At 37.5% G+C, this 16573-nt stretch overlaps 1 protein-coding gene across 1 annotated transcript in view; it reads right to left on the bottom strand.

Moving 5' to 3' along the window:
* The window catches only part of ADAMTS6 (ADAM metallopeptidase with thrombospondin type 1 motif 6), a 312693-nt gene that overhangs the window by 123312 nt on the left and 172808 nt on the right, over window positions 1-16573 (bottom strand). Inside the window, exon 12 of the mRNA XM_056112563.1 lies at window positions 2572-2679. Coding sequence (XP_055968538.1) covers window positions 2572-2679 — 108 coding nt within the window. The remainder of the gene's footprint in view (window positions 1-2571; window positions 2680-16573) is intronic.

Here is a 16573-nt window from a genome sequence, read left to right as displayed (position 1 = left end):
TAATTTCAAATAAACATAGCCTTCATAGGAAAAAAACTGCATTTGAAAATGGTAAGCATGCTTCTCTCTTATGGAAAAGATAAGTTGCAATCAACAAAAATTCATAAGTAGACAATATGGTAAATGCAGTTAGTAAAAAGTAGGCAAAAAATAAGTTAAGGAGTGCTTAGTTGTATGTCTAGTTCTAATTGTTTTTCTTTTCTTGTAAAAATGTATGTTGATCTAGTTCTTTATTTTTTTATATTTCCAAAGTTAATTATAGAGATATTGTGAGGATTTATTCATTCATTAGATCATTGTTAGACTTGTTAGTGCCATCCTAAAGCTGTCTATCAAGCTTGCATTTCCAAGATAGAATGACTAAAGTTTGTTTGGTTTAATTTTAGTTAATGTTAGATGGTGAAACTCAACATTTTGACTTTATGAAGCTATACTGCTGTGAATATAAATGACATCTTGGTAAATAAAACTTTGATACACTAGGTTCTTTCAAGAGATTTCCTGCCTGGAATGTGACTTAGGTGGTAGTGCCACTGGCATGTGCATGGCCCCGGGTTTGCTCTCCTGCAGTGTGTGGTTCCCTTAGCACACCTGAGGTGCTCGTACACCCTTGGGCATTGGGCACTGGAGATCACACACTCCGTTGTGGCACCAGGGATCACAAATAACAGAATCGTTGGGACTGCCCTTGGGCACTTTGCCCAGGATTATGATCTCATCAACCTCATGCTAGTAGGCAGATGCTTGACAAAGAACCATCTGAGGTCCTCTAAATATCCCTTTTTTGTCTATAATTGGGGCTGAAGAAATAATATAAAGTGCCAACATGCTATCAACCCTGGTTCAATCCCTGGCATTGCATATGATCCCCTGAACCCCACTGAGAATGATTCTTGAGCACAGAGCCATTAATAAACACTGAACACTGTTGTACGCAGGCCCCAAAATAAAGCAAACAAAATACTGTAATAGTCTAAATAAAATTTCACTCTATTACAAATATATTTAGAGCTGTAAGACCAAATATCTTCAGAACTCTACTACTAAGCACAAATTATAAGAAATGAAATATATATTTACCACATAAACAATTAATAGAATTGGGCTACCTGTACTTACTTCTGATTTACTTATTAGTGTGATTTTATCATTTTTAGGATATGTCTCAAAAGGCACTCAGATGCTTAAAAGAATTAATTCTTTGTGCTTTGGGTTAAAAAATAAAGTAGAATAGGGGCTGGGGATGTGGTCTAATAGTAGAATGCATTCTTTGCATGTGCGAGGCCCTGGGTTTGTCCCCAGAACCACATACACACATACACACACACACACACACACACACACACACACACCCCACAAAATGAGTCTTATAATAGTATTATTCTAGGCAAATAAAATCTGTGGCCCAGGGACTAGATCACAAGAATAATAATCAATCAATGACAAATAAAGAAACAGATTCTCACTGGCCACCTCCCCTTACAGTTAAGTGTTTCTTCTAAGTACAGATTGATATAAATTGCTACTTGTCGTTGACAAGAATTGTTGGATCCAAAATAAACCTAGACTTTGTTTCAAGAATGCAGTTCCTAATATTTTCTATTTCTTTAGTGAAAAGAAAAGAAGAAGGAATTTTTGGTAGTATGTGAAGGTCTCTGTATTTTTACTGGCTACTTATAAAGTCTTAAAAAAGATCCTTAATCCTTTAAAAATGACCCTATCAATTCATACATTTAGCATAATTTGCCAACATTTCAAAACTCAGCATGGAAAAGCCATCAACATGGCACTAGGTCATGGGTCCTGAATGAAGCCGTCAGCAAGGATTAATAAACTGTGACAGCTGCCCAAAAGCTTTCATTCTTTCTATTTAAACATCAGATTGCAAGCTGAAATTCAGTGTAATCTTTGTTGAAACTAGCCCAACTAACATGGAAGAAGTCAGAACTGAGAACAGATGACAGTAGTAGTTATTATTGTAAATTCGGCTCACAGCAATAAATTCTAGAATCCATATATGTATAGCAATCCCTAAGGAATTTTAGATAGTACAAATTATTCCGATGTGTTTGGACCATTTTTAACAATGATATATTCTTGAAAACTAGACTGATGAAACTAAAATTATTTAGTTCTAAATTCTATACTCAATAAACTAATTATTTTTCTATTCTTATCTCTTGTTCTGATACTACAAATTAAAAGTGTTTAGTGAATCTGTAGCTATAAAATCTTCTTTTAGGTCACAATTTTTCTAGGAATTATCTGAAAGAAAAAAACTGAACTTATATGATCAAGTAATTTATATCATAGATTGTAAGATTATTGGAGCATTTGTACAGATACAACTCATACATGTACAAAGAAAAGTAAAAATTACACAGGAAATAATTTCCTAAATGAAATGCAAATACAAAAATCAAGATATTATAACTCATCAGGCTAGAGATTTATTGTTTTCTTAAGTATACTTTAAGTTAGCCTGCATGATTTATTAGTGGCTAAGTACCAACACCAGAAATGTATGTTTAAGCCTACATGTCAAATAGCTAATAAATCATTTTAACTTACCCCCTTTTCAATATTCCCAGTTTGACAGAGTGTTCCCTCAGCTGCAGGAATACTATTGGTGACACAACGGTTGCTTTTGCTGAGACACCAGAGCTCTCTACACACTTCCTAGGAAAGAAGACAAAAGCAAGTTGATCAGAAACAGAGACTAGAATCAGGCCCACCCTTTTCACAAAACATATCTGTAGACAATCAGCACTACTTTATTGTTCTGTTTTGGTTTTTTTTGGGGGGGGGTATACCTGATTGTAAGCAGGGCAAAATCCTTACTGTGTGCTCAAGGATCACTCCTAGAAGTACTCAGGGAACAATGTATGGTGCCAGAGATTAAAACAGGTCAGCCACGGCAAGGCAAGTGCCCTACCACCTGTTCTTTCTCTCTCTCTCTCTCTCTCTCTCTCTCTCTCTCTCTCTCTCTCTCTCTCTCTCTCTCTGCTGGCACTACTTAAAAAGAGATGAGACTGTGGTCTTTTGGATTTTTATTTTGATTTTTGTATTTTTGGGGGGGTTGCAGTTTTATGGTTGGGGGGCATTCCTGATGATGCTAAGGGGACCATATGGGATGCTGGGAATCAAACTGGGTTGGCAGCATGCAAGGCAAATGCCCAATATATTGTACTATCCTCCAGCCCCTGGGAACTCTTGTTGAAACATCAGATATAAGGACCTTGTAGGAAAATCTTCTAGAACGTTGGTTACTAAGTTTGTAGAAGCATTTAAATATTTTTCATTAGAATTCTTATTTTAGTGGATATATTGTATTTTAGCTATTGAGATTACAAAAAAATTTTAAATCAAAAATAAATATAATAATGCAGGGAGAAAGGATCAATAGGTTGAAAATAATACTCTCCAGAATGTACAATAGTGCAAACATACTAATTGTTTTAAAAATATTCCCAGAGAGATGGCTTCCTAGTTCAACTGAAATGTTCAAATACTTGCCATTTAAATGAGAATAGCAGAAAAGATCACGGGAATGAGCAAGGAGAAATTTCTGAAGTTCATAGATGCCTTAAGGGCAATCTAGTAATCTTTTTTGTTTGTTTTTGGGCCACACCCAGTGATGGTCAGGGTACTCCTGGCTCTGCATTCAGGAATCATTCCTGGCAATGCTCAGGGGGTCATGTGAGATGCTGAGGATCAAACCAGGGTCAACGATGTGAAAGCTGTCTTAGCTGCTGTTCTGTCTCTCTGGTCCCTAAAAATCTTTTGTGCTCAATATTAATGTTGTCCATATTAATGAAAGGGAAATTTGGTGGTACAAATTCTATTATTGTGCCCTTTTCATATTTCAAATTTCAGATATTTCAGATATCTTTTTTATTATGATTTATTATTTTACTTCAGTGTGGGAGAAATATCATATTAATATAAAATTGCATAATGCCCCTCTAGTTGCAAGAAAGAATTCTGGATGACATCTGCACTTATATGTTCATTGAAGCACTGTTCACAATAGCCAGAATCTGGAAAAAACCCAAGTGCCCAAGAACAGATGACTGGTTAAAGAAACTTTGGTACGTCTATGCAATGGAATACTATGCAGCTGTTAGAAAAGATGAAGTCATGAAACTTGCAAATAGGTGGATCAACATGGAAAGTATCGTGTTAAGTGAAATAAGTCAAAAAGAGAGGGACAAAGAAAAACTGCACTCATTTATGGAATATAAAGTAACAGAATGGGAGACAAGAACAGTAAAGATAAGTACCAGGAGGATTCTCCCACAGCATAGAAGCCGGCCTCACATAGTTAGGGGAAAAGGCAGCTCAGATAGAGAAGGGACCACCAAGTAAAGGGTACTAGGAGGGCCCGCTCAGGATGGGAGATGCAGGCTGAAAGCAGACTATAGACCAAACATGATGGCCACTTAATGCCTCTACTGCAAAACACAACACCCAAAAGAAGGAAGAGAACAAAAGAGAATGCTCTGCCACAGAGGAGGGGTAGGGTGGAGGAGACAGTGTGGGGGTGGTGGGAGGGATGTTGGGACCATTGGTGGTGGAAAATGGTCACTAGTGGAGGGATAGGTACTCAACCATTGTATGACTGAAACACAAACCTGAAAGTTTGTTAAGACTGTAACTGTACCTCATGGTGATTCACTAACAAAACATATTAAAAAATAAAATATAATTCTCAGAAAAAAATAAAAAATGCATAATAAAATATTTCATTTTCTTACACCTATACTAATCAATCAGGTGTGAAAAAAAATGTCGAGGGACAGAGTGATAGTATAGAACGTAGGGCATTTGCCCTGCGTGCAGCTAACTTGAGTTCAATTCCTTCTACTACGTACGTCCCCAGAGCCCTCCAAGATTGATTCTTGTGTAAGTCCCGGGCACCAAGTGTGCCCCCAAAACAAAATAAAATGAAACAAAAATAAGCTGTCCAAAAATAAGTAAATGGATTTTCACTGAATCACTGTATCACTGTCATCCTGTTGTTAGTCAATTTACTCGAGCAGGCACCAGTAACGTCTCTGTTCATTCCAGCCCTGAGATTTTAGCAGCCTCTTCTTACTCATCTTTCCCAGTGATTGGAGGTTCTTTGAGGGCCAAGGGAATGAGACCTGTTTTAGTTACTGGTTTTGGCATATCGAATATACCACAGGGAGCTTGCTAGTCTCTGCCTGTGTGGGCAGGATACTCTTGGTAGCTTGCCAGGATCATATATATATATATATATATATATATATATATATATATCTTTTATCAAATTTTATCAAACTAAAATGTTTCTGTGTATAATGAAAGACATCAACACAAATGCTGACAGAGTGTTGCTCATTTGGTAAACACAAACCTCACATGTATGGGGCTCTGAGTTCCAACCATAACACCCCAAAACAAACAAACATATAAACAAACAAATTGTTGCAAAAATTAAAAGGCAACATACTTACTAGGAGAAACTAAACAATTTCATCAAAAAGGATCTAAATATCACATGAGCGCAATATTGGCCATAATCCAGAGACTCACAAATACATCTCTGAAGAGAGCAACCCAATACAGAAATGTCCCCTCCCCCCACGCCAGGCTGACTTCATCAGGAGCCTTGGAGGAGACATATGCCTACCTTATAAGAACCCTGGCAGCTACCAATCTTCAGAATCCAATCACCACCATGCTCACAGACAACCTTCACAGGCTCATCCCGAGCGCCCCCTCCCCACTGCCCCAAGCATGAGAATGAATCCACTGAAAAATCCAGGCTTACACAGAGTCGGGCTGGGCCCCTTTCTCCCATCTCCCTGTGCTTCTGGGTCCCTGACAGTCACTCTGGGCACCACATAAGCACATTAATAGTCTTGATCCAGAGACTCACAAATAAATCTTAGAAGAGAAAAATCATGTTACAGAGATGCCTCTGGAACCCAAAATCACCATCCAGTTAAAAATCTAACTCCAGCTCTACCACTCTTACTAAAATTCAGATTTTAGTAAATCTGAATTTACTAAATTTCAGAATTCCTGGAGCGACATCTCATACTTTATACCACTGATATACCAAGAGTAGCACACCACATTTGCTGGGGTGTAAGGTAAAAGGGAAACAATCTTGATCAAAATATTTATTCATAACAAGCAATACAAAAAAATTATTCAACATCTGCCTTTGGGGCAGACTTGGGTTGTGGTGGGAAAATTTGAAATAATGGTGGTGGGAAGTTGCAATGGTAGTGGGATTGGCGTTGAAATATTGAATGAAATAAATTATTATTATCATTATTATAATTATGCTTTTTTTGGGTCACACCCAGTGATGTTCGGGGGTTACTCTTGGCTCTGCACTCAGAAATTAATCTTGGCAGTGCTTGGGGGACAATATGGCATGCTGGGGATTGAACCTGGGTTGACTACTTATGAGGCAAACGCACGCTCTATCCACTGTACTATCACTCCGGCCATGAATGTAATAAATTATTGTGAACAACTTTATAAAAATAAAATATTTTTTAAATATATAGAATTATTTTTTTAAAAAACTAAACAGATGCTTCTCCTAAGAAGACATACAGATAGAACATGAAATAATGGGTATCAAAACTTATTATCAGGGAACTATAAATCAAAATGACAATGAGTTATCACCTCAGGCCTATGAGAATGGTCTAGAGCTAAAAGACCAGAAATAAGTGTTGTCAAGGGTGTGAAGACCACTTGTACAGTATTGGTGGAACTATAAATTTGAGCACTCTCTGTGGAAATCTCTGTAGGGAGATTCCTTTAAAAACTTAAAATAGGTCCTGAGAGAGAGTCTAATGGGTAAGATGCTTATCTGGCATTTGGTCAATCCTTAGTTTGATCCCTAGCATGACATGTGCTCAGGGAGCATCACCAGGACCAATCCCTGGGCACAAGCACCAGGAGGAAGCCCTGGGCATATCTGGGTATGACCCCTACCCCCACCAAAACAAAAAAACAAAATATTAAACTAAATTGAAAATCTTGCCTTTTGCAATTATGCTAAGAGAAATAAGCCAGAAAGTTGAAAGAACTATTATAAATACGGAATACAAATAAAGGAAGTAAAACAACTCACAAAACAGAACAAAAATCACTATAAAAATTCTAGAAAAAATGTTAGGAGGGGATGAGGCTGTGAGAAAACAGAAATGAGTTAAAGGGGATCAATGTGATAATAGTGAATGGCTCAGATCCGTGGTGGTAGGTTTGGTATGGTATGTACACTCTTTAGGTATAAACCAACAACAATCCAATAAAATGTATATTAATAAAAAATAAAATAACTTATCCAACATATTTTTGTATAAATTTTAACTGAGAATTTCCCAAAAGTTTACTTCGAAAAAACACTCAATGTCACCTAGCATAATTACTGACAGTACAGACTTTTAAGGTAGAGTAATTTAGTATGACATGTATATCTCAAATAAAAATTACTAATCTGGAATAAAACAAGGTCTTATGTCACATAAACATAGTTCAGAATTAAGGCAGCAACACTTAGTTTATGAGTTCACATGGAATTGTCCCAGAGAGTAGCAAACTGAAGAGTTCTCTTTGGGACTCTTTTGGAGTGCCCACAACCAGTGAGAAAAACAATATAATTTCTATTAATCTACTTAAATACAAACTTTCCAATTCTTATAATTCAAAATACTTGAGATTCCACATTTTTTCAATGCCTTAGTATCTGATTTCATTTTTTTGTTTGTTTGTTTGGGGTTCACACTTGGCAGTACTTAGGGATCATTCCTGGTGATGCTCAGGGAATCGTGTGCAGTAGCAAGGATCAAACTCAGTCTGCCATAGGCAAGGCAAGAACCCTAAACTCTGACACAGCTCCTGTTTTAAGAGAAGGTCATTTGGCCAACCTGATTCAGTTCCCAGAACCACATATGGTCCCCTGAGCACCCTCAGGATTGATCCCTGAGCACAAAACCAGGTGTAAACCTGAGCACCACCTGACATGGGCTAAAACAAAACAAAAACTGTAGCACTGTAGCACTGTCCTCCCATTGTTCATTGATTTTCTCAAGCAGGCACCAGTAAAACAAACACAAAAATTATTTATACTATTAGCCTTCCTTTTCTGTTGGAGATAATTTCTAAGTATATGTTCCTGAATATGTCCCTGTAGCTTAATATTAGGAAGGCTGTAGCACTAACATTTTGGGAACTGAAGGCATTCAAATTATTCACACCTGGCTGTGTTCAGGGTTTACCGCAGCTCTGAGCTCAGGGATCACTCTGAGCAGTGCTCAGTGGATTATCTGCGGAGCTGGAAATCTAACAGGAATCAGCTTCATGAAGGCAGGCAATCACCTAAATATACTTTACCTTCATTTTAAAAATAATTTAGTTGAATATAGAGTTCTAGGTTAACATTTATCTTACCTCAACATTTGAAATATTAAGTCATTGTACCCGGACTCCATAGAGACTGTAAAAAAGCCATTTGTTACTCCAATTTGTCTTAAAGTCTTTCTTTTTGCCTTTCAGAGTAGTTTCAACGCTGTTTCTAAACCTTCATTTAATTTATCTACTTGGGACTCATACTTTGAGAACTCGTGTCTTTTTACAATTTCATTTATTTGTTTGTTTATTTGCTTTTGGGGGAATACCTGGCAATGCACAGGGGTCACTCCTGGCTCTGCACTCAGGAATTCCTCTTGGCCGTGCTCAGGGGACCATATGGGATGCTGGGAAGCAAATCCGGGTTGGCCGCATGCAAAGCAAATGCCCTACCCGCTGTGCTATTACTCCAGGCCCCACTTGTGTCTTTTTTAATACTAAAAAATATCGTTCAGCTGTTTGATATTCCCTATTATTTCTTCTGTAACTCATCTTCATATTATACTGCTTATCTGGTTCTAACAACATTGTCTCAGCTTCATTTCATATTTTCCAAATCTTTTTCTCTTGGGATGCTAATCTTTGTGTTTATTGACTTCATCCTAGATTATTTCCTCATACTGTTTTTAAACTTATCTTTAGTGAGTATTGTTTTTCATTTGAGCACCCTTTGCTTCCTAAATTGAAGTATAGCATCAATACATTTGCTTCTACCATGTTCTGCAAGATTTCAGCACCACCTTCTCATGTAGACTTATCTGCTCAGCACCATGACTGTGAATTTATTAAGACTTACTCTGTTCTTTAAGCGAAGCACTAGTTTCAGGCTTCAATTTCTCAAGAAACCTATCTTCCCCATTCACAGCAAAAGGAAGACAAGCTTACTTGTCACTTACACTTAGTTCTTTATAGAAGAGATGACATTTTAACACTTCTGACTTTACAGATGGATTTGCTCATGCTCAAGCTGCTATCTCCTGTCCTGGTATGAACAACATATGTGTATCAGCTACCAACTGAACTAAAACTCACCTTCATTTCTAACACACCTCTACTTCCCTTTTTCAATTCTGATATACACTTCCTGCTGAAGATAATAAATACATTCAGTGAAAATCCCGTATTCTACAAATCGTTTATGAGAGGAAAAAGCTGGGTTTATAAAATACAAAGAATTAGAAGAGACAGTCCAAATTAATGTAACGTTGTGGTCAGAAAACAAATGAAAATAGCAACAGATACAATTAAAACACCTGCACAGCTACATATCTGTTGGCATGTTTCCAGCATCCCAGTAGTTGACCCTTTTGTGGTCATAATTTCTATGTCTTGAGATCTTTCTAAAAGGTAGATCAATAAGACCAGTGAGATAGTATAATGGGTAGGGCATTTCTCTTACATGCTGCTGACCCAGGTTCATTCCCAGAACCTCATTTTCCCAAGGTCATCAGGAGTAAGCCCTGAGTGCAGTCAGGAGTAAGCCCTGAGCATCACTGGGTGTTGCCTGAAAACAACAATAAAATGCAGATCTTTAATGGGATTACCTCAAACAGAGATCACTGCATAACAAATTAAGAGTGGGGTTCAAAGTATGCTGTCTATATCAGTGTTTGAAAACAACAGAAAATAATATATCTTTCCAGATTCTTCATTTGACTCATTCTTTTAGTATAATGGAAATGGAAGTCACTATGCTATCCACTAAGTCCAAAAGAGAAGACCATTCTATCTGACTTTCCACTTTCTACTATGACTACTTATATACCATTTTCGATTCTCTCTGTCTAACAAAGTTATCCTGGTAGCTTCATAATTGTACTAATAACCACATGCAGGAAAAAAATGGGTATACTTTATACAGGTGTCTCTCTAGTACTTTTCAATTTTTCCTGTGCCTCAACTTGTCACAAAAATAGATGATGTAGCTCAATGAGCAATATTTAATTGTTTTCTTAATTTAATTTTTCTAGCATTTTCTGGTTTTGGTCCTAGAAGCGTGATTGTGCTTATTGTCCAGCATGTCTTTGAAATTAAAACTTTTTTCTAAACTTGAAAAAGCCAGTGGTATCAAGAACCAGAGGCAAAATAGACATACCAACTTAGAATAAAATTCAGCTCAACCAATAAATACTGAGAGCTTAACTGGGTGCCAATTTCAGTCTAAAGGCAAATTTTTCAAAACTCAGAGATGATAAATAAAACTGAATTTCCCAACCCTAGAGACAATTCTGCATATACTTCTTAGTAACTTTTACTGGAAGGAAGAAAGGAACAAATGCTTTTCAAGGTATGCAGTCAACTGCTGCAATAATCTTATTCATATTTGTATTTATTAATCATCACAACAATCTTAGAAAGTGAGAAACTTTAGGTTAGGGAAGACTTAGCAATTTGCCTAAATTCTAACTAAATCTTGATTTTAGTAAGCTCTAATGTCCAACACATCGCATCACAGCTACTGTTACATTTTTCTTAAACGTCAGTCGTATGTGGTATTTAGAATCACTGGGGAAAGAAAAACACTGGTTGGAAAAGGGGATTCGGAGCCTGAGCAATAACGCAGCGAGTAGCACATTTGCCTTGCATGCAGACAACCGGGGCTCAGCCCTCAGCATCCCATATGGTCTCCCCAGCTCCAAAAGTAGCGATTCCTGAGTTCAGAGCCAGGAGTAACCTCTGAGCATCGCCAAGTGTGACCCCAAAAGCAAAAAATTAATAAAGGGGGGATATGTAGATCACACTTGACTCCGGAGTTTAGGGAAGAGAAGGAAAGAAATAGAGTGAAAGAGAGAAGGGGATAAGGGATAGATGAGAAGCAACGGGAGAGGAAATCAAGGGGACCCAGATACATGGGTGGTGTCAAGCTACATATCCAAACCACGAGTCAATAACACTGGAATCACGAGACCCAAATTTTAATAATAAAGGTTTAAAAGGTGCCTGGTAAGATGGCAGGCTGGACCTGGGGTGAGGGTGGGGGAAAAAGGAGATGAAATCTGGGAACACTGATGGAGGGAAGTTGACAATGGAAGCGGGGTGGGTGATGGAACACTTATGTCAAAAACCCAACTATGAGTAACTATAATTCACAGTGCTTAATCAAAATAAAATTTTGGAAAGGATACTGTGTTTTGCAAGAGAGGCTTTGAGTGGCAATCATGTTTGGTCTATCGACTACTTTTAGCATGCCTCTCCCACCCTGGGAGGGCCCTCACAACACCCTTCATTTGGTACTCTCTTCTCTATCTGAGCTTCCTTTTCACCTAGAGCCTGTGGCTGGCCTTCCATTCATGGAGCAAAATTCCTGGTACTAATCTCGGCCACTTCTGGGTGTTAGTCTCCCTTTTTGTTGCTTTATGTTCCCCAGAAGAATGCAATCTTTCTGTGTCTATCCCGCTCTTTCTGACTCATTTCGCTAAACATGATACTTTCCATGTAGTACCACTTGTATGTAAATTTCATAACTTCATCTTTTCTAACAGTACCCAAAAGAAGAGAGAGAGAACAAGGGGGAATACCCTGCCACAGAGGCAGGATGGGACGGTGGGGGGGGGGGATGAGGGGGGGGGGGGACGCTGGGACCATTGGGGATGGATGACGGGCACTGGTGGAGGGATGGGCACTTGATCATTGTATAACTGAAACCCAAGCACAAAATCTGTAAGCCTATAACTGTACCTCATGGTTTTTCACTAATAAAAAAAGAAAAAATAAAATAAAATAAAATAAAATTTTGGAAAGGAAAAACAAAAACAAACCATTTCTCTTAAAAGCAAAAACAAAAGCATTTCTCTTGAGTGTCGACCCAGAAACCGTACACGGCTTAAGGTGCTTGCTTGCATGTGGCCAATCCTGGTTCAAATCCTCAGCACTGCATATGATCCCCCAAGCACTGCCAGTGATCCCTAAGCACTGAGACAGGTCTAAGTCCTGAGGAATGCCAGGTCTGGCCCCAAAATCAAATGAAAACAAAAACACCAAAACATTTCTCTTAAACATAAAGGAAAAGGTAAAGGTAAAGGCCCTCCCGTTGTTCATCGATTTGCTCCAGCGGGCCCAGTAACGTCTCCATTGGAGACTTGTTGTTACTGTGTCTGGCATATCGAATACTCACGGGGAACTTGCCAGGCTCTGCCGAGCGGGCGAGATCCTCTCGGTAGCTTGCCGGGCTCTCCGAGAGGGGCGGAGGAATCGAACTCGGGTCGGCCCTGTTGGCTGCGTGCAAGGCAGACGCCCTGCCACTGTGCTCCAACACCGATCCCGGAGAAGCCGGCCGGAGCCCCAGGGACAGTGCTCTCTTAAACATATCAGAATTAAATTGTCACTGGGCAATTAAGGCTGTTTATTAATGGTTATTGTATTCTACTATCACAACTGACTAAATGTTCATTATATCCTCCTAATTATTTATTACTTTTTTATGTTGTTATTTTTGGTTATTGGGCCATACTTGGCAGTACTTGGGGCTTAGTCCTACTTCTGTACTCAGGGATCATTCCTGGCAGGACTCTGGAACCATATATGGGGCTGGGGATTGAACCCAGGTTGACTATATAAAAAACAAACGGCCTGCCCACTGTATCCTCTGGCCCCTTATTTATTTTTTAAAGAAATCTATCCTCAAATTAACACTACGTTAATTTGTCTTTAAAAAATTAACCAATTGTCAGGGAGATAATTCAGCAGTAGAGCACTTACATGTGTTCTGGGTTCCTGGGTTCAATCCCTGACATCAGGAAAAAATCAATTACTTAATTGTCACTGTCACTGTCCTCCCATTGTTCATTCATTAGCTTGTGTGGGCACCGGTAACATCTCCATTGCGAGACTTGTTGTTACTGTTTTTGACATATCAAGTACGCCATGGGGAGCTTGCCAGGCTCTGCTGTGCGGGTGGGACACTCTCGGTAGCTTGTCGGGCTCTCCAAGAGGGATGGAGGAATCAAACCTGGGTCAGCCGCGTGCAAGGTAAACACTCTACTCACTGCGCTACTTAATTACATAATTACTTTCAAAATAATATTAACATACTCCTCAAAAGTATTTTATGGTCATATAAAAGAAAAGAACATTTGAAATATTCATACTTATTTAAAATTTTTAGTGCACAGTCAGATTTCCAATTTATTTGATTTTTTAGATTAATAACTTCAGGTATTAACCAAAAAAAACACTAACAAGGGTTGGAACGCTAGTACAGCTGGTAGTGTGCTTGCATTGCACATAGCTGACCTGGGTTCAATCTCTGGCAACCCATGTGACCCCCCCCATCACACCAGGAATAAGTCTTGAGTACAGAGTGTAAGCCCTGAGGACAGCCAGGCGTGTCCCCAAACCCACAAACAAAAAGCGCTAGCAGATATAAATCAGAGTAAAGTACATTAAACCAAGCTTTAAAGAAAGTGTCTAATATAAAGTAATTTACTTTACATTCAGAAGATAACTTTGCAAAGAACTAAACAAGAATCCCATTGACCAGAATAGAGAAATATTATTTTGCAGTCCAATCCTTCCAATACAATTTTAAAAATTAAAACAATTTTTCTAATGTTCCCTCCCTTTTATCAAATAATTATTGCTGGTAAATTGTACCCCCCAAAAGGGGCAGAATATCCTTAGTTTATCTCAGAAAATTTAAATTAGTAGTTTACACATGGGAAAAAAGATCTACCATAAAAGTGCAAAAAATATTATGATAAAATTATTATAATATTTGTAAGCAAAATTGTTTTTGAAGAGAAAATTGCTGAATGGTTTTTGAAGGGAAAATGTCTATTTCTAGATGACTTAGAAAAATTTTAACTGTAGAGATCATAAATCTGAGCACATTTTCTACTGTTGGGAAACCCTAAACCCTTTGTCACCTTGGTTCTGGAAATGAAACATTCTCTTTGTCCTCATTACCCTATCAGTAACATCTCTCAGCAGCTGTTTGCAATAAAGGATCTTGACCGAGGGGAGGCCAGAGCCTTGAAAAGGTCAGAGAGGAGCATCAACGATTAGAAAGGTTACTGATCATTGTATCACACAAAGGAAAACTGAAAACCAACATATGGTGACCCTTAGCCCGCTTCCAGGTGCGTAGTAGCCATCTGAAGCAAGAGAATAATATGCCCTTATTTCATATTTGAATAGCTTAATCCTGATACGTGTGTAATTAAAGTGCAAGGAATCATAGAAAAGCAAAAAATATATATTATTTGGCTGTTGTTCTACTTGTTATGCACACAGCAAAGTCATGTCAAAATTTGAGTAAAATAATTAATCCATTTGAAGCTGCTAAAAATGATTACATGGTTTTTAAATATATGTCTGAAAAGCAAACCCAGAGTAAAACTCATTGATATATAATGATATATGAGTGACTGTGTCTATGATTTAGTTTTTAAAATTAAGAAAAAATGAAACCTCAACTTCTTATCAAAGTTGCGCTTCAATACAATGAGGTGATAAAATAGTTTCATGCCATCTACTAAATTTGAATTCACAAAATTCAAATGAAATCACATTGTGAAATGTTAGACCACCTTAAAATCTACAAGGGAAGTACTTCTATAATCTTCCTCAGTAAAATGTTCTAATATTTAATAACTGGAAATTCTTCCTACTAACTAATCTACAACCTTCCAGCTGTAAAAATTAAGATCACTACTATTTTTAATGCTCTTATAGGGAAAGAGAACAATGTGTGATCAGCACTCAAAACTATAATAAAATTTCCAAAGTCTGAAGAGATTTTGAGGCCAAGATTTTGCTTCCTTTTTTATTGTGGACTATTCAAACTCAATTTCTTTAAACTTCCCTTATAAGTACTTCTAAGTATTTTATTTTAATCCTCTCCCAAGTATCTGTATCTCTTTTTTTAAAGTTGCATAGGTAGCCAACAATACCAAAAAAGACCAATAAAGTCTAACAAAAGTATTAAGCAAGAAAATATCAAAAACTAGAGTCTGAGAGGTAAAATGTCAGTCTTTATTAGATACTCCATAGTGGAAAGACATCCTGAATAAGATATTCGATTATTGTTCTTCTAGCAGATTACCCTGACTTCAGGCAGCTATAGCTTTCCTATACTTGTATAGTTATTAACATATTATAGAAATAACATAATGTTCTCTATTTTAATTATACACTACTCAGACTATCTTTTTATATTAAATTGGTCAACGGGGTATATAAAAATGATAAAACAACAACAAATGTTGGCGTTAATATGGAAAGGAAGACTGGTACATGATGGGGAAATTGTCAATTGATGCAGTTTCCCTGGAAAGTCGTATGGATATTCCTAAAAAAATAATAATGGCAGGGGAAAGTGGAAAAAGGAGGGTATGTCGGGATATTGGTGGTGGGGAATGTGCACTGGTGGAGGGATGGGTGTTTGATCATTGTGTGATTATAACCCAAATATTGAAGCTTGTAACTATCTCATGGTGATTCAATAAAATTTTTAAAAATAATAAAAAATAACAAGGAAAATGCCACATAACTTAGCAATATCTCTCCCAGGTATTTATCCAAAGACTATGTAAACACTATTTTGAAAATATTTTATGTTCCAATTTCATACCAGTGCTATTCACTATAGGCAAGGCATAGAATCAGCCTGAGTAGCCATTAATAAATGACTGGACAATGAAACTGTGGTATAGCAACGCAGTGAAACATGAGGTGATTTCACTAAGTGAAATCAGAAGGTGAAAGTCAAGTTATAATGGGAAAGTTCTGATAGTTCATGGAATATAAATAACTATAGCAAATATAGTGACAAAAAATAACAAAACTAACTCCTAGACTCAGTGAGAGCTATGGTGGTTACCAGGGTAAGTGGAGTAAGTGGATGGTTGAGGACTGGCTGAGGATTCTTTTTTGGTGGTGAGGTAGTTCTGGAACTTTGGAGGTGGGGTGGGGAATTCTATATGATATGTTAATAGTAAAAAATGATGCAAAAGCATTAAACTATAATTCCCAAATTCTATAAGATTGTAAATTAATAATAAATCAATATAAATGAAGGCCTTGTAAGTTCCAATGTAGGTCTTATTATTTTTTTTTATATGTTCAGCTTCTACACTGCACCAGAATTCTGCGGTGCTGAGGTCAACGCTATGGAGCCCATGTGGTTCTACATAAAAACACTGTCACTGTCACTGTCCTCCCGTTGTTCATCAAT

Source organism: Sorex fumeus, unplaced genomic scaffold, assembly GCF_029834395.1.
Source record: "Sorex fumeus unplaced genomic scaffold, SorFum_2.1 ptg000018l, whole genome shotgun sequence".
In the NCBI taxonomy this organism is placed as follows: Eukaryota; Metazoa; Chordata; class Mammalia; order Eulipotyphla; family Soricidae; genus Sorex; species Sorex fumeus.
This window is presented reverse-complemented; position numbering and strand designations above follow the sequence as displayed.